A 19,484-nucleotide genomic window follows, 5' to 3' on the forward strand; every position below is an offset into this window, starting at 1 on the left:
TGGACGAAAAAGACGGTTATTCATATGTTTGGGTGTAAAAATTATATGTTTGGAACTCAAATTTTTTAAAACAATATTTTTGAGTGCAAGCATATAATGTTCATAAACTAGCATAACATGTTTATGTTAATATGTTAGAACATATTATGTTTGGGACATAACATGTTTGTAAATATAATATGCTTAGATGCAATCATATATTAATTTGGAAATAGCCTATAAACATATATGTGTTTAGAAAGAGAGACCTAGAAGCAAAATGTGTTTGGGGTATATGTTACAGAAGCGATTTTTTTGAGGGTGTATTTAGAGAAGAAGTTTAGAGTTTTCAAGTATTTTGAGTGGGAGGAAATTACAGTGTTTAACATACCACAACCGTTCGATTAGTTTTTCCTGAAGTCGAACACGAACTCTGGTTATAACGAACTGTTGTTTAGGTCCCAACGAGTTTTTTTTTTTTGTTTTAATTTTGTAGCAAATATATGGTTATAGCGAACATAATTTTTACTCAGTTCAAAATAAGAATTATTTTGGAATTTGGAAAGTCAGATCAATAGAAAAATTAAAGGAAATGTCTTTCAAATTGCACTAAAGTGGAAGTTAATAATGACGTATGGAAATAAAAGCAAACGCCAATTGTAGTTCGTTATGACCATGTTCGACTGTAATTCAAAAGTTGTAGCGTGTATAACCATATAACATAGTATGAGAATGAATGCAGTTGAATTTGTCTTTTTGGAATTGCATATTATTCGCTAAAACTATTGGCGATATTGAGCCTATGTAGTTTGAATTTTCGTACCAGTTCTACTATGTTATCTCCGAGCGAATAAGATTCGGGTTCATTTATATTTTGCATTTTCATAATTTTGAAAATTGCATGACGCAAAGTCTACATAACAAATTCGGTAGACTGAAGATGTTTTCTGTTTGAGTAAATGCCAGTTCGTGCTTAGGTAATGTGTTAGTTTTGGTGGAGATGGAAAAAGTGTGAATTTTGAATATCGTGCAAGAAACCTGCCCTGCATTGTATGCTGTGGAAAGACATATTTGTATGGCAACTAATTCAAATGCGAGTGTGTGAATGTGGTGCACGATTGATTTTTTGTTTGTTCAAAGTGGAGATATAAACGAAAACACCAACAAACACTAAATCAAAACAGTTCATTTCGGGTGAATGATAAGTGTAGACAGCAGCAGAAAGGTTATGATGAATTCTGCAGTCTGTGTGTAGCGACTCACACAGACGACAAGAGCGAAGGTGCTCATTTGTTCAATTGTTCTCATCCACTCGATTCTCATATTTTTTGACTGTTTAGACCTTAAACGCGGTTGGATTCACTACATTGACTGCATATGGTGATATTTAAATTTGGAAAAATATTAAATGCGATAAATTCTATACACTGAGAGACAAAATTGGGCTTTCTAAATGGTATTTTGGTAGAGTATATTAATTGATATTTAGTAGAGTATATCAATATATTTGTTTTGATGGAAATAAATGTAGTTATAGGTATTAAAGGCTCTTTTTCTTGGGGTTTCAAATGGTGGAAACAACACGTATGTTGCCTATATAGATCAAGTTAGCAGAGAACTTGATCGTTTTCCGACATTCGGAATTTATTGGGTTTGGACAGCTCTTGCTTATTATAATTATAATTTTTTTATCAACTACATTCAGCCAATTGTAGTATTTATAATGATAAATTCGTATGTACCATTTTTATCCCGACATTAAGAATTAGAAGCGTCACAATCGAAAACGGCCTCATCCCACCCAATCTTAAATTAAATTTGTCGCCAAGCATCCACAATTTCCCAAAATAATTTCTTTTCTCCACTGCTCCATTTGCTAACCAACCAACACTCAAATTGAACCTAGAACGATTGCGTTTATATAAACAACCTCTTACCGAACATTAGCCATAGATACTTGAGAACTTCTTCTGTTGTTGCTTCCAAAAAGTACTGCATTGCAATACCAAAGCAGCATTAATCTCTGATAGCGCACGAGAAACTTTTCCCAAGAAACTTCTGGAATGCTTCCAAAATCATAGAGCACAAAAAAAAAGCCAATGAGTACAACAACAACTTAATGAAGATGTTTGGAATGTTAGACAGAACAAAAATCGTGATTTATCCTAGAAATGTTTTACGAAAAAAACGAAAACTTATAACCATATGGCGATGATAGCAATAACGATGATGTTGACGATGCTTTACATTGAGAAGTGGAGCTAAGATTCTGGTAGATATAAAACTACATTTTAAATAGACATTCTGGAGTGTATTGGTATATATACACTGGCAAGTACGCGTAAAGAACAACAAATTTATTGTCTGTTGGGGAAGTTAACAATGCGAGCACCCCTACCAGGAAGCTCCCATGATGTTTTTTTTTGGGGGGGAGGGGAGATAATCATTTGTCCCTTCATTCTTTATTGTAGCTATATGCTGTACGTGCCACATTTCAGTACTCTTCGCACAGCTGCCTAAGAATACGTACACATCCACACACACACACAGACACGCAGGTATGAATGATATTTTCTTTTGTTTTACTTAAAGCCATATATAGCTACTTACAAAAACATTTAAGATACAAAAATACAAACAATGGGATCGATGGAAATTCCCTAAAATTACATTCGTTTAGAGAGCATCAGTCATGTTGCTGTCGGCATCAACAGAAATCTGCAGCATTTTGGGGTGATATTCAACTAACACGGTTCAGACATTCCTCAAAACAAAAAACGACACCTACCAAGCCGAAATTTATCCGCCACATTCACATATATTAATTAATAAAGCAAAATTGAAACATTGGCATTTACATCCAACACTCGCATATGTGTATGCATTGGAAATATCTATTGTTTGTGCCTTTAGAGCGGCCCATCTGCCATTTGCCCGAGTTGTTAATCGGTAAATCATCGTCATCATCGTCTCGAGAAAGGCAGAGAGAATAAACGAAAATAACCATTCGTTCTTCTCCCATTGTAAGATCAATGAATTCTCCATAGCAAACATGAGTAGCATATGTGTGGTTGGGTGTAAATGAATGTAAATCCATATATGTATATGTGTGTCTGTATAACTTGGTACGTGCATAGAATGAGCAAGAGAAAAGATGAGATACTCTCGATTATTCTCGATGCATTTATTCTTAACCAAAAATTCCTCTTCCTTTACTAAAGCATTAAATCTATTTTTTCTCACACCCAAGTATTCTAACATAAAATCAATATACATCAGCAACGGGGGTGAAAAATATTCAACAAATATTTTTTTCTTAATTTGTTAGCATTTAAACACTGCTAGTTGAAAAATTTACTTTGTAAGACGGCCGCATAAGGAGTCTTGTTTTTATTCATTGAAATAATTATTTTTTTCATTAACATAAGGAAATGTTTAATTAATTTTATACCGATTCAAAATGGATGTGTTTTTGGAGATTCTTTGCAAACAATTGATTTAAAAATCTGTAAAATTTATTTGGACATTTTCAGGCAATCACTTTTGACTGTAAGTTGGGCCAGTTGAAGTGGCCTACACAGAAAAAATATCACCAAAATATTTCTAAAAAAAATATGAACATTTTTTTTATTAAAAAAAAAATTCTTTCAACAATCATTTTTTTTAATCAAACCAAAAACACAAATTCAGTCAAGAAAGTAATTTTTGATTCAAAAAATTAATTGAGTTTTGCAATCAATTAAATTTTTAATTGAATCAATTAAAAACTTAATTGAAATTTTCAAATTAAAACAATTAATTTTTTTATCAAATATTTGTTATGTCCAATTAAAACTGTGATTGATAGTATCAAAGTATGGTGTTTTTACTAACTTTCTTATATGCATTTAAAGTTCTCGTAATTAGCAAAACACAGGTTCAAGTCTCAGCGAAGATGAAATATTTAATATATTTTTATCCTTTTTTGTTTGTGAAATTTAATTGTCCAAAACTTAAATTTTCACTTAAAACGACCTAATTGCGTACTTTGTCCATAGGGAGGTGGGAATTGTGCAACATCATCATACCTTCACAATTATCCACTGTCATGTTACATTTTCGAACTTGTAGCAATTTAAATTTCCTTCTCTTTCATAGAAGTTGCCAGCTATTTGGGCTCATTACAAATCAATTTGTGGCGTAACTGGATTCTTCCAGCCATCTCCTTCCAAAGTTATCATCGTCGATAACAGTGACAGTGTAAATAACAATTGATTGTAACGACACCTCTGGCCGTCAACACTTTTGCTCAGGTGCGGAGAGCAGCGTTGGAATTGATCTAACTCACTCAGTCAGGTACGTACGAACACGCACACAACCAACCATCCACTCATACATCTATAGGTAGTAGACAATCACCTCAAAAGTCCCAATGTTTGGTTCTCGACAGAGGCATATTTATGAATATTGTGTACTGTGTGCAGAACATTCCCATATAATCATGAACATGCAAATATATTTGCTGGTACAAACGCATACACATACATATAGATAGTAAGTACGATATATGTATGTGTAACTATATGTGTTCGTATATTTGAACTCTGATAACAATTAAAATGAAACAAAAATTGAAATCGTCAACAAAATAAGCGAAAAAACTCGTAAATGAAAAAAAAGAAGAGAAACTCGTACACTCATAAAGCTGGGTGACAAAAAACCAATAGCAAAATATTTACGAAATATTCAAAATTATCAATATGAAATGAATGCAACAACAAACACTCTGTAAGAAATTCACTTAATTCTTTCGAATTGAATTTTAAAATGTTCCATTAGTGTAATGCACGGAGTTTGCGAATAACAACACAACGAGGTGGAAGTACAGTAGAAAGTAGTGAGTCGATGGGGAACATAATCACAATATTTCCAATATTTTTAAGTTCAGTCTAAATGTATGCTTTGTGAAAGTGTCCACCATTTCTTCGGCGTTGAAATAAAAACACAACAAAACTAAAAAAATAGCCAGAAAAACGCAAAATATTTTTGGTATCAAAAGTCACATTTTTGATTGAAATTTAAAAAAAAAAATTAAAAGTTTTATTTCACTTAAAATGTATTTTTATTAAATTATAATAAACCTGGTATAGAAAAAATGAACTAAAAGTAAAAGACACACTGTGAGAAAAATATGTTTTTGATATGTTCCGATATAAACAAAATGTGTTTCGGACACAATTTTTAAACACAATATATTTAAGTGCAAACATGTAATGTTTCTAAGCTAAAACTAAATGTTTGGGACACATATATTAATATGTTAGAATATATTATGTTTGGGGCATTAATGTGTGAATGTAAACATATATAAATTTACAAATTTCAAGTAAACATATATATGTTGTGATATTTTATTAATTTTATTTTATTCACAGAGAGAGTATAGAGCAAGAAATAGAGATGGAAACCGGAAGGGTTGACGAAAGATATCAACATAACACGGCGATAGAATCGAAAGAGAGCTATTTGTGTATGTTGTTTCGGAAAATTGTTTTATGATAAGGCCAAAAATTTGATATGCTTAAGTCTAAATATTATTTAATTTGAATATTAGAATGAGTATGCGAAGTAAAGAGAATAGACATTCGGAATCAAGAGAATAGACATTTGAAAAAAAAACAGCATGTGTTTTCGACTTGAGAGCAACATTTTATGTATGTGTGGACATGTATTTTGTTTATCATTTTGGCATTATGGGCACAATCTTTTTTTCTTGGTTCGTTAAAAGAAGTCGCAACGTACAAAGAGTAAGTCAAAATATTCAGGCGAAGAAAATTAAAAAAACGGTGGAAAATATACACAAATTACAAAGGGATCTTCATAAAAATAACGAATGGGCACCATATTCTTTTTAGATTTGGGACAGTAAAATGAAAAAAGGAGGAAATAGTGAAAAATTAAACAGTAAAATGTATAAAGACAAAGTTTAGTTCCTCTTTATTAATAAGTAGTCCAAGAGGAGTTGGCGGACACCTTCAAATATAAAAGCGGGCATTAAGTTCGAGTTTTGCAGCTAAAGCAATTGAAAAAGTTTATTTTCTTTAACATGAATTATTAAAGGAAAGTAAAAGGCAACACAGCGTCATTTTAGAGCGATAATGCCAACTTAATACCGGCCTTAAAGATAAAATTGAAATTAAGTACAAAACACGATAAGTTTTAAATGCAATGGTGTAAAATGCTAGTAAACAAATGTTCACGCCTAAATAAATTTATGTGTATATTATAAAATTATTTAGGTATGTTTATACTCGACTCCACGTTCTTCTTTTGTTAGAGTTTTTGAATTCCTTCCAAAATTTCAAACTTTTATACAGTTTTTTGTTACAAAATTGTTATTTTTGCAATAAAAAAAATAATATTTTATCCAAAAGCTCAGTCCATTTCGTTTCTATCAAGCACTGTTCTTTTCTGACTGTAAATCTTTAATCACCCACATTTCGAAGTTTCATTATAAACATGTAGTATAGTATAAATATAAATGTGTAAATTAAAAAAAAAATGGTGTTCGGTCGGAGCGGGGAGTGAACCCACGACCCTTGGCATGCAAGTCAGACATGCTAACCACTGCTCCACGTGGCCAACAAATATATGTTTTTGTTAAATAATGTTATGTTTGCATGGGCTCGTGGGTGCTGCAAGCTATGCTATATAAATGTAACTTATAGCGATAATTGTGTACCGGTGACTATAACAGCTACGTAGCCCAGTGGATAGTGTGTTGGCTTACAAACTGTATGGTCCTCGGTCATTAGCGTAGCTAGGCAATTTTCCTAGGGGGGCTATAGCCCCCCCTAGCTAAAAATGTATAGACTGAACTTATAGGTTCAATTAATGTTTTATTACATAAAATTGAATAAAAAATTAGACATCAAAATAACTCGACAATTAATTTATAATAAAGCAACTAAAAGTAGTTCCACACTTTTCCCAGCAAAAAAATTGTGAGTTGTTCTAAAGGCACAACTTTAAAAGCACTTCCAAAAATGTCCTCAATTATTTTAACTACACAGGAAGTTTTTTACTTCATTTTTTTCATATTTTAATGTGTAATTTTTTGTTTTCTATTTTTTTAAATAGTTTAAAAAAAGAGTAAGAATAAATAAATTGGTACAAATTATTCAAATTTTGCCATAAAACTGCTAAATCCATTATAGAAAAATCTATACTTTTGGAAATTATTCGAAGAAAAACGTTCCAAACAAGCGTCAGAATGCATTAAAAATCATAAAAACAATAAAAAAATTATTTATTTGGGAAAATATCACAAAATTTTTTAATTCACATTCAAAACACTGAATTCGGATCTCACCTTAAAAAGTGATGCAAATTCATTGCAACGGCTGTTGAAACGGTGGACATTTGTCCTATGACAAGCTCATATTACATTCATTGCTTCTCCGCCAATTTTGCACCACTTCTACATCCAAAAAGAACATTTCACTACTTTTTTGGCGACGCTTTTTCGCAGCATTATTAAGATACCAATTTATGAAAGAATAGTTTTAATATCAATTACTATTTTTTTAATTAAATTGACTAAACTAAATCAATCAAAAGGTCAACCACAGCTTTATTTCAGAAATATCTGACTTCAAACATTGTCATCGGCAACTGCTACCACAACCCAAGTAATTCGATTGTTCATGAAAGTCTTTAGCGGAACTTTGGGCGATTGTATATACTTGTTTAGTTGTTAAAAAAATTAAAAAAACTATTGACATTTATTGAAAAATGGAAAATCATAAATAGAGTTTCAAATTCTGGGGGGGCTAAAATTTTTCTGGGGGGTCTAAGCCCCCTCCCCAGAGGCCTTCCTACGCTTATGTCCTCGGTTCGAATCTCCGTCCAAGCGAAAGGTAAAACATTATTTGTATTACAGAAAAAGGTGCCAAGAAATAAAAAATTTCGTGGAAGTGAAAATTATGTGAGGGAATGAGCACAATCTTTGGGGAAAATTCTTCCAAGCATATGATATTTTTGGGCTGAAAATGCTTCCAAACATATAATATGTTCACATAAAACAAACATATTAATGTTTTGGCAGTATCCAATAATATATGTGCTTCCTGTAAAATATGTTTGGAACATATGTTAGAGAAGCGATTTTTTTGAGGGTGCAAGGCTTTAGTGCACATCGAATTTATGTTTACGGTAATTGAGCTTTATACCCACAAATAGTTCATATAATTTTTGAGACATATTTGGGATAAGGAAAATTTCATTTGCCTGTGGAAAAGTTCTAAAAAATTATACAATTTAACTACAGACAAATATTTTTTGCAAAAAAAAAAATAAGTTAAATTTAGCATTAGTGAGACTACGACAATATTTATTTAAATCATATTAGCTCCGTACTTGATAGATTTTGATAATCATCAAGAACGAAGAGACAAGCCACATTTTAGTTTGATAGGTGGGAGTTACTGAGTTAACAATCGAATACCTAAATCATCTTTATTTCTGATTGATTCCCATTGAATTTACCCATATGAAAATATTTACTGGTTCAAATGGAGAGCTCTTAGATAAAAGTAGATTTTCTCAAGTCAACATATTCGATTATTCTTACACTCAAAAAAAACAGTGAACTCTCTATTTCACTAAAGCCAACTTAACTTTATTTTAGTTTATGAAATTATTATGTTTGGAGAAAGTTTCCTTTAGTCTAATAATTTTTTGCGTACGTTAGTTAAATGAAGTAAAAAATGGGGAAAAAATTATACACAAATTAAGCATAAAGGTTTACTAAATTCGTATTTCTCACAAACTAGTTCATTATTACTTTAAATTTGTAAAATTTACTACAAATGCGTCTATCATGAACTTCCTATGTCACTATAGACGTTCTTGCAATTTTGAACTCCAACTTTTTCCTTCAAACTACAAAATTTTCTTTAACAAGTAAAAAAATTATATTTGTGTAATTAATTTTCTGGAATTTGTGGAAAACTATTTACTTATTTTTGTCATATCGGCGTGATGCCAGCGTTGGTAATACTGTTTAGTTAAAATTTTCTAAAAATAATCAAAATTTTCTAAATTTAACCAAAAGTTTTCTTCCTGTTCTTTCAGTGTACCAATCAAAATTCGAATATTTGATTTTTCATAATCGAATTTCACAGAAATTATGATTATATAAAATATTCGATTTTATGAAATAATTTTGAATATTATATTAATGTAGTAGACAAACTTGTTATTATACCCTGCGCCACACTGTGGAACAGGGTATTATAAGTTAGTGCATGTGTTTGCAACACCCAGATGGAGACGAGATAGACACATGGTGTCTTTGGCAAAAATGCTCAGGGTGGGCTCCTGAGTCGATATAGCAATGCCCCTCTGTCCGTACACATTTTTGTAATCAAAGTCTAGGTCGCAGTTTTAGTCCAATCGACTTCAAATTTGGCACAAGTATGTGTTTTGGCTCAGAATAGAACCCTATTGATTTGGGAAGAAATCGCTTCAGATTTAGATATAGCTCCCATATATATATTTCGCCCGATATGGACTTATATGGCGCCAGAAGCCAGAGTTTTGCCCTAATTTGCTTAACATTTTGCACAAAAAGAACAATTAGTACTATAGTCAAGTGTGCCAAATTTTATTGAAATCGATTCAGATTTACACTCATATGACCACAGTGGCCAATCTTTTACTCCGATTTAATTAAAACAGGGAGTACAATTAGCATTGTAGCTATGCGTGCCAAATTTGGTTGCAATCGGTTCAGATTTAGATATAGCTCCCATATATATGTTTTTCTGATTTCGACAAAAATGGTCAAAATACCAACATTTTCCTCCTAAAATTGTGTTCCACCCTAGTGCATTAGCCGACTTAAATTTTGAGTCTATAGATTTTGTAGAAGTCTATCAAATTCTGTTCAGATCGAGTGATATGTAAATGTATGTATTTGGGACTAACCTTTATATATAGCCCCCAACACATTTGACGGATGTGATATGGTATCGAAAATTTAGATCTACGAAGTGGTGCAGGGTATAATATAGTCGCCCCGCCCGACTTTAGACTTTCCTTACTTGTTTCTTTTGTTAATATTTATAGCTCCCATATATATTTTCTGATTTCGACAAAAATGGTCAAAATACCAACATTTTCCTCCTAACATTGTGTTCCACCCTAGTGCATTAGCCGACTTAAATTTTGAGTCTATAGATTTTGCAGAAGTCTATCAGATTCTGTCCAGATCGAGTGATATGTAAATGTATGTATTTGGGACAAACCTTTATATATAGCCCCCAACACATTTGACGGATGTGATATGGTATCGAAAATTTAGATCTACGAAGTGGTGCAGGGTATAATATAGTTGGCCCCGCCCGATTTTAGACTTTCCTTACTTGTTTTTTTTTATAAATATTTAAAATGTTAGATATATAATTTTCAAGATGTACGGTGTTTTCATGATTCTTTATTTTGCACTTCCCCAAATAATGTAAGATACGTATAATTTCAAGGAAAGGATTCAGGATTCACATTGGTGGGTGTGGCATTTTATTTATTTTTATTGGGAATGGAAATATGTTCAATTTTCCTTATATATTGGGACATTTCAATTTCATTGAAACCAACCCAGCAAAAACTAGGTAATCACATCTCATTACAATTGGCATTACCAGGAGTACAGCTGTCATTACACATTGCATTACAATGCAGTGAGTTATAATGACTAACTTGTAATGACAAAAATAAATACTTCTCGGTAATTTTCGAATTGTTATTCTCAAATTTTTATGCAGTTGCCTGTTAATGACTTAATAAAATAGAATAAATGTTGGTACCATTAGGTATAATTATTCACATAATTGAGTTTTTACTTAAAAAATCAAAAATAATATGTAATGTAACGGTAATTCTGAACATTTTTATCACAAATATTGTGCTTTAAATTAATGCCATTAACATATCATGTTTTAAATAAATGCTTTCTTAAGGTAGAATTACATACCATGCTTTTAATGCGCCGATGATTGAAGAGTTGAAATTTCTCTTTGAAATCAAAAGCTCGAATAGTCTGTCGCAAATAAAAAAATCAACCCTTCCATCAACGCACGGATTGACGCATGGTATGTAATTCAACCTTTACACCTCATTCACATTACACTTCCAAAAACGCACTTAAACTAGATTTCAAATCCCATTTGCCTTACAAAAAGGGACTTAAAATCCATTTTTAGTAGATTTCGAACCTAATGTGAATTGACTATTGGATATATTATAACGTAATTCACTAATCCAACACGCTCACAAAAAATCGCTTCTGTAACATATACTCCCAAACATATTTTGCTTCAAGCATATACATTTTTGGGTATTGCCCAAACATTTATATGTTTGATCTCTTCCAATATATAATATGTTTGAAAGCATATTGGTCTAAACAATATATGTTTGGGGAGTCTAACTTCCAAACATTTTGTATTTTTGCATCCAAATTCAATAATGTTGTCTTCCAAAAAACAATATGTTATTATGTGAACATATAATATGTTTGGAAGCATTTTGCACCCAAAAATATTATATGCTTAAAAAAAAATTATCCCAAACAATATTGTGCTCAAAATTTTATTTATTTATTTATTTATTTACAATCATAATGAATTATGAAAATAAACAGGTAATATAGGTGCTAACAACATAGGTTTTCGACCTGAATGCTCAAAATTTTGTTTCTGCCCAATTGTATATTCCCCCACATCTTTCTCACTTCCACGAGATTTTTTAGTTCTTAGCACCTTTTTCTATAATGCAAACATTGTAGAAGAAATTATTCAATTGTATGATTTTTTTTATTTTAATTTTACCTTTTGCCGGACGGGGATTCGAACAGCGGACCACACAGTTTGTAAGGATCAAAGAAGTAGCTGATCAATTGCCCAAGGAAAAATAAAATGTTAATTTTGTAATAACAAGCAACAACCACCAACTTAATTCAATATCGCTCTCTGTTAAATAGCGCTCCAAGCTACTAAACACATATATGTTTATAGGCTATTTCTAAATTAATATATGCTTGCATCCAAGCATATTATATTTACAAACATTTTATGTCCCAAACATAATATGTTCTAACATATATGTCCCAAACATGTTATGCTAGTTTATGAACATTATATGCTTGCACTCAAAAATATTGTGTTTAAAAATTTGTGTTCCAAACATATAATGTTTATAGCCAAACATATGAAAAACAGTCTTTTTCATCCGTGAACTCCATTAAACAACCTACATTTATTTCTATTTTAAGTGTGAAATTAATTTGCGTGTAATCTTATTTAGATGATTTATTAGATTTTTGTTTTTTTTTTTTTTTATATACAATATTCGTTTCTATTCAAGTAATGCTCCTATTACAGCATTACTCGCCATTTGATCCATTGTAATCGGCGATAGAAACCAATATTTTCGAGATTTGGTTGCCTGCGACAATAAGTGGCTATTTTGCAAATTTTGGTGTATCTACGAATAAGTGATTACATATTATGTGATTAAATGCTCTAAAAGCACTACTTACTTCATGGCCGAAAGTATGCCTGGGGAGAAGTACTTTCTTCCTAGGACATGTGTACGTAAATGTAATCCGGAGCGATGCCAATTAATAAGTGGTTATTAATTTTTAAATAGGCATACATACAAGACTACCGGGTAATGAGAGTTTTTGCTGGGAATGAATATAAAGAAAAAACTTAAAAGGAGTTGTGATAGTCAAAAATAAGAAATGGTTGAAAATCTAAAATCGATTTTACGATTATTTTTATTCTGCCTATTCAAGGAGTATTGTAAGTAGGGTATCGTATAGTCAGTCTATCATTGTAAAGGGTGATTCTTTTGAGGTTAGGATTTTCATGCATTAGTATTTGACAGATCACGTGGGATTTCAGACATGGTGTCAAAGAGAAAGATGCTCAGTATGCTTTGACATTTCATCATGAATAGACTTACTAACGAGCCACAACGTCGAATTTTCAGTGAATGGGCCCTAGAAAAGTTGGCAGAAAATCCGCTTTTTTATCGACAAATTTTGTTCAGCGATGAGGCTCATTTCTGGTTGAATGGCTACGTAAATAAGCAAAATTGCCGCATTTGGAGTGAAGAGCAACCAGAAGCCGTTCAAGAACTGCCCATGCATCCCGAAAAATGCACTGTTTGGTGTGGTTTGTACGCTGGTGGAATCATTGGACCGTATTTTTTCAAAGATGCTGTTGGACGCAACGTTACGGTGAATGGCGATCGCTATCGTTCGATGCTAACAAACTTTTTGTTGCCAAAAATGGAAGAACTGAACTTGGTTGACATGTGGTTTCAACAAGATGGCGCTACATGCCACACAGCTCGCGATTCTATGGCAATTTTGAGGGAAAACTTCGGAGAACAATTCATCTCAAGAAATGGACCGGTAAGTTGGCCACCAAGATCATGCGATTTGACGCCTTTAGACTATTTTTTGTGGGGCTACGTCAAGTCTAAAGTCTACAGAAATAAGCCAGCAACTATTCCAGCTTTGGAAGACAACATTTCCGAAGAAATTCGGGCTATTCCGGCCGAAATGCTCGAAAAAGTTGCCCAAAATTGGACTTTCCGAATGGACCACCTAAGACGCAGCCGCGGTCAACATTTAAATGAAATTATCTTCAAAAAGTAAATGTCATGGACCAATCTAACGTTTCAAATAAAGAACCGATGAGATTTTGCAAATTTTATGCGTTTTTTTTTAAAAAAAAGTTATCAAGCTCTTAACAAATCACCCTTTATAATAAACGTATTTATTATATTAAACGTCGCTCAGAGTGCGCAGTTGTACTATGATATGACTTCTACTGGTCATGGTTTTTATTTTGTCTGGAACTTTAAAAAAGATCTAAATGGCATTAAGCAGAGCCAACACAGTAAAGTATAACCGACAAACAAAATAAAATCTGGCAAAAAGCAAAAAATCGAAGACAATTACCTTATAAGTATATGATTCAGAAAAATAACAAGAACAACATATTGAAAAATACAGACATAATTGAATACTCCGAACAAAGACTATCAAAATGATTTAAAAATAAGGCTGATGAAAATATCGCAAACAAATTTGCATTTAATTTTTTGTCGCACTTTCTTTTTTGTTTGTATGGAAGAATTCTTTGATCTTTGTTGTATAAAACAAAGCAACGGAACAAAACACGGCACCAACACCAGTCAGACATAAAAGTCTTCAGACTCGGTCAACGGCTTAAGAATGTTGTCGGATACCATAAATTGTAAAATATTTAAAAAGACAACTGCACAAAACAAACCAAACCGTAAAATGTAAGAAAAACGATCTGGGGTTAGGGAATAAACAGCTTGCTTTTGAATAAAGAATTCAAATCGAATATTTGAAGCATGATTTTTTGTTAGCTTTTTCTTATGAAATTTTACTATTTCTAATTTAAGTTAGATATGAAAAATTAAAATTTCAATTCATTGTGATATTATGTTCAAAACAAGTGACCATTTATTTCTAAAATAAAGCAAATATCTGATTTCGGATTTTGGTAAATAATGTGAAAACAAACATTGAAAAAAAAAACTTGTCGAAATATATGCCTACACTAAAAGGCGGCTTTCCTATTCGTTGCTTGTATCCATTATTTTGCCAATGTTGTGAAAAAAATTTTGTTCAAACCAGATAATTCATTAAGATAACAATCCGAGATAAGAGTCTTAAACATGACAACGATTTTCTATTAATGCAATGATTGATTTTGAGACGATGAAAAAACTGTTAATGATCATCGTACATAACTACATGGTCTACATTCTTCCCGACTATTCATTCAGCATTCATAGCAAAACTGAAAATCAATTTAATTGGCCAAACACTCAAATGTTTTAAAACATTTTTATTCACAAATATTATTTTATTTTTTAACATTTTCTACATAATTACATTTTAACCATGCGACTCCTAGTTTATCGAAACAGAAATATTCATAAAGCAAAAATACATTAATAGAATTAAAAACCATTATTCTAAATTTAGGTTTTTTTCTAAGTGTAGAGAGGGCCTTAGTAAAATAAACGCGCAACGAAAACTAACGAAACGAAAAATTGTAAATAAAATATCTAATTAATATCTTTTGATTCTTTGTATTTTTCATTTTGGCAACAAAATCAAAAAAAAGAAACAAAATAATCTTAAGCAAAGAGCACAGTGTACTGAGGCACTAATAGCGCAGTGGTGTATTTGCTAGTTATGTGTGTGTTTGGGTTTTGTTATTTTCTTTCTTTCGCTTAAAAAATTAGATATTTTACCTCAATTTAACATTTTTGTTTTGTTTACAACAACTACATTGAATTGTTGCTGATGAACGACAAATTTGAATGGAGGGGTGGCAGCGGGTGCGGGCGCTAAAGAGTCGATTGCTATTGTTTGTACAGCAAATTAATCCAAATTCTACGGGAAAGAGAGGAAGAACGAATTCGAGAGAGGGAGAGAGCGCGAGCACGCGTATACAATGAGAACGTGAGCAACGGTGTAAGAGAGAGAGAGAGTTTAAGCCTACGCGAAAAGCAGCTGAGAGGCAGCTGCTTACGCTATTGCACGCGCATTTCAATGAAGAAAATCTGTTGAATCATTTCTGCCTTAGATGGCTGCAGACTGTGGAGCAGCGTATTTGTTGCACACAGAGGGTCCGTGGTGTTGTTGTGATGTTTTCCGTTTTCTCATTTAATTTTTCAGCTTGTCAAAATACGACAAAACAATCGCTATTCATTGTCGAACTGATTTCTCAATCGCGTTGTTTTTTGTGCTTGTTTTATAACTTGGCCGCCAGGTTGGCAAGCATTAAATAGTAATATTGGATTATTGAAAGATTTTTAACTTCATTTCACTTCTTTAATTGATATCCGTCGATTTTCATTCACTTATTACGGTGGCTCTATTCATATGAAATTTTAAATTTGTCAACATTTTTAATTACTTAGGCATTAGGTAGAAACTTTAGAGAGGGACCCTTGATGTTTTTCTCGTTAAGAAATAATTTACACACACACACATAGACACCACTCCAAAGTGGATTTTTTTGTTGTTGTTTGATTTGAAATTTCATCTGAGTAGATATGTTGATTGGTTGGTTTGCAATGGAAAATTAATTTAATCTGGGGTGGGGGAAACTATTTTTAAAACACCCTCACACTAATACACACTCACTCACTCACTCGCTCGATCTATATTTATTTTTTATTTAAAATATTTGGTTTTTGTTGTTGCGGTGCTTGTGGAGCTTCTGTGAAATGTACTTACTTTTTGGAATTGCGTTTTGTTGTTTGCTTCGAAAACATGGGAATTTTGTCTACAATTATTTGCATTTCTCGAAATCCTTTACAAATCTGCTTGACGCTGATGAGAGTGTATCGCTTTTCCAAAGAAAAACAAAAACTGCTCCCCCAGAAACACAAAAAAAAAAAACAAGCAGACTAAAACTATCCGGAATGGTGCTCCAAGTCACATTCTTGTAATCCCAATATAAACACTTGGGAATAATTCTTGTGATGTTCAGTGATTTTGATTTATTTGGTATTTGGAACTGTAATACTGCTGCTAAGGTGGTGATGGTTTTGAGTTGTTTTGATTTTGGATGCTTGTAGACGCCACAATCCACACTTAAATTTTATTTTTATTTGTGCTAAGCAGAGCTTGAGGAACTGAAACTTGTTTTGCTCTTTTGTTTATTTGTTTGTCTTGTTGTGATTGTTGTTGTAGTGAGTGGAATTAGGAATTTTTGTGTCGGTGAAATACTGACTGTTACTTAAAAATTAGCTTAGATCGCAAACAATCCTTCCTAGTTACATATTCATCTTTTTGGAGCAGAGTTGCGAGGGGGTTTGTTTTTGTTTTCTTTCTGTACAAATACAAGTGATCTATCTTGTTTGCTATGGTAAACAAAAGCCAAACGTATCACTTGACACACTCACTTCACTTCACTCACTCACTGCCAGACACACACACATACACTTGCAGCATTCGCAAACGCGACAGTTTAACCGGTTTTCCGTTATTGAAAAAATTGTCGAATTTTAATTTATTCGACCAAGTTTGTTTATTTATTTCTATGCTTGTGGAATTTCACATATTGCAAAAGCATTTACGGAACACACAGTATGAACTATTCACATTAGTAGACGCTTTGTATTAATTAATATAAAATATTTTTTTTTGTGATTCTGATTTTAGCTTCCTTTGTAGCGTTTATTTAATATATTCTGTTTTATTATTGTGAATTGTTGTTGTTATTGTTTAAGCCCGTGGCTAGCGTCGTATCAGATACACTCGCTTCTCCGATTTTAACACATGACGAATATTTGACAGCGGCCAGAAAGGAACTAAATATCCGACCGATTTACTACACGCTCAAAACTCACTGACTGATGACAATGGCGATTATGAAGACACAACAAAATGGGACCAACAACACCAAAAACCACAAAATCATTTACCGAATACGAAGGTTGGTAACAACGTGTCGGAAGACATATCGAACCACGACAATAGATACATCGAACAAATACGCACATGCAGCAGTCTCAAACACGATGCGGTCGAACATCGAACTCTTTCGAACCAAATTCTTCCAAAACCTATAAACTGTACGCTCGATTTTTGGATTCAACACCACCACCCACCCAGTGTTTATTGTCAGGTAGAGATAGAGCTGCCAGGTGTTTGTTTTAGGATTTCTTAATGGCTAGGTAGAAGAGATTAAATTGTTATTATATTGTCCCCGAAGGGTAACATGCGCATTGTATGTAAGTGCCTTAAAATGTAATAATACCTTTAAATAATTACCTTTAATTACCTTTAAATATGCAATTCTTTGTAATAGAGGTGTGCACGTGACACAAAATTGTTGTGACTCACGCTGATGGCATTTACAATTTTAGTGACATCCAGGATGTTGAGTTTAATAACGATATCTAGCTCATGTTTTCAGACACATCCCTCAGGCAAATTAATCATAAAATTATTCGTGAGTCACGACATATTTGTGTGTGAGTATAAAGTTTCTTTTCGTGAGTGTGTGTGAGTCCTATTAAACAATATCGTGCGTGAGTGTACGTGAGTAAAATATTACTCACGTGCACACCTCTGGTCTATAATTATTTTCGACTAATAATACTATCCAATATCCCCGACAACCGAGTAATGGATTAGTACACTTTTGAGATTTTATTTGAGTTTTAAACACAGTAACATTCAAAAAATTTAAAGTTATTGCAAAAACTGAATGAATCGAAGGATTTTTATTTATCACCTCAGAAGAACTTCTTGTGAAGTCCGTCTCTAGAGGAGCATTTTTGATTGTACATTAAAAATAATGATTTAGAACCCAGCAACAAAGCGTAGCCAAAAAAGTAATGAAAATGTTCTTTTTGGATCCGGAAGTGGTGCAAAATATAGGTAGAACAGATGAATTTAACATGGGCTTGTCATAGGACGGAAGTCCTCCATTTCAACAGCAGTTGCACTGAATTTGCATCACTTCTTTAGGTGGATCCGAATTCTATGTTTTGGATGTAAATTAAAAAATTCTGTGATATTTTGTCAAATAAATAATTTGTATAGTTTTTTTTAAATTTTTAATGGATTCTAACGCTTGTCGGAAACGTTTGACCTCAAATATTTTTAAAAATTCACATTTTTTCAGATTGGATTAAGCATTTTTTTTGACAAAATTTAAATGATTTGTACCATTTTATGAATTCTTACTCTGTTTTTAACCTATTTGAAACAAAAAAAGTTAAAATTACCCATTAAAAGTATGAAAAAACAAAGTTATAAAAAATTGAATTAAAAGAACTTCCTGAGTAGTTAAAATAAAGAACATCATTGGGAGTGCATCTTCTACAAGTGCTTTTTAAGTTGTGCCTTTGGAAGAACTTCCAAATTTTTTTTCTGGGAAGGTTAAGTATAGGTATAGTGACAGCCCCATATTTCAGGTTCACTTAGACTATTCAGTCCGTTGTGATACCACAGTGGTGGACTTATCTCTTATCGCAGAGTCTTTCCCGATTCTATGATAAGCTCAATGACAGAGGATCTCCTTTTTATAGCCGAGAACGAACGGCGCACAGTGGATAAAGGTATTAACATAACTTTTTGTATGAAAGCGAGGTGTTTTCCTCTAAGTTTGCCAATTTGTGGATCACTAGTGGGTCCACGGGCTGACCTGTAGACGTTGCAAATTAGTCACTTCGGGGGTATGCAATTTTGTTTTAGCTGTAAACTCCGCAATTTTGAAATAAGAAAATAAGAAATATACTCCCTCCAAATATTAATATTTCCAAATTTAATGTCGAAACATTTATTTTCTCCTCTGAAAAAAACATATTTTGAAATTAGAACATCATTACTGATCAAAATGAATGTAAAATAAGCATTAAAAATTATAAAGCTGTACACTTGGATAGAG

The 19,484-nt window shown here is 32.4% G+C and overlaps 1 protein-coding gene across 2 annotated transcripts in view; it reads right to left on the reverse strand.

The window, feature by feature from the left end:
• The window catches only part of tna (Zinc finger MIZ domain-containing protein tonalli), a 45,487-nt gene extending 28,050 nt beyond the window's left edge, over positions 1-17,437 (reverse strand). The window contains exon 1 of one of the 2 annotated variants that reach the window (XM_075306316.1): positions 16,319-17,437. In XM_075306316.1, the coding sequence (XP_075162431.1) occupies positions 16,319-16,383 (65 nt within the window). In that variant the 5' untranslated portion in view covers positions 16,384-17,437. Of the gene's footprint in view, positions 1-15,327; positions 15,456-16,318 lie in introns of those variants that run through there. The other variant, XM_075306318.1, reaches the window with a different exon arrangement.
• Positions 17,438-19,484: the final 2,047 nt, after the last annotated feature.

The sequence above is a fragment of the Haematobia irritans genome, chromosome 4 (assembly GCF_050003625.1).
Source record: "Haematobia irritans isolate KBUSLIRL chromosome 4, ASM5000362v1, whole genome shotgun sequence".
NCBI classification, from domain to species: Eukaryota; Metazoa; Arthropoda; class Insecta; order Diptera; family Muscidae; genus Haematobia; species Haematobia irritans.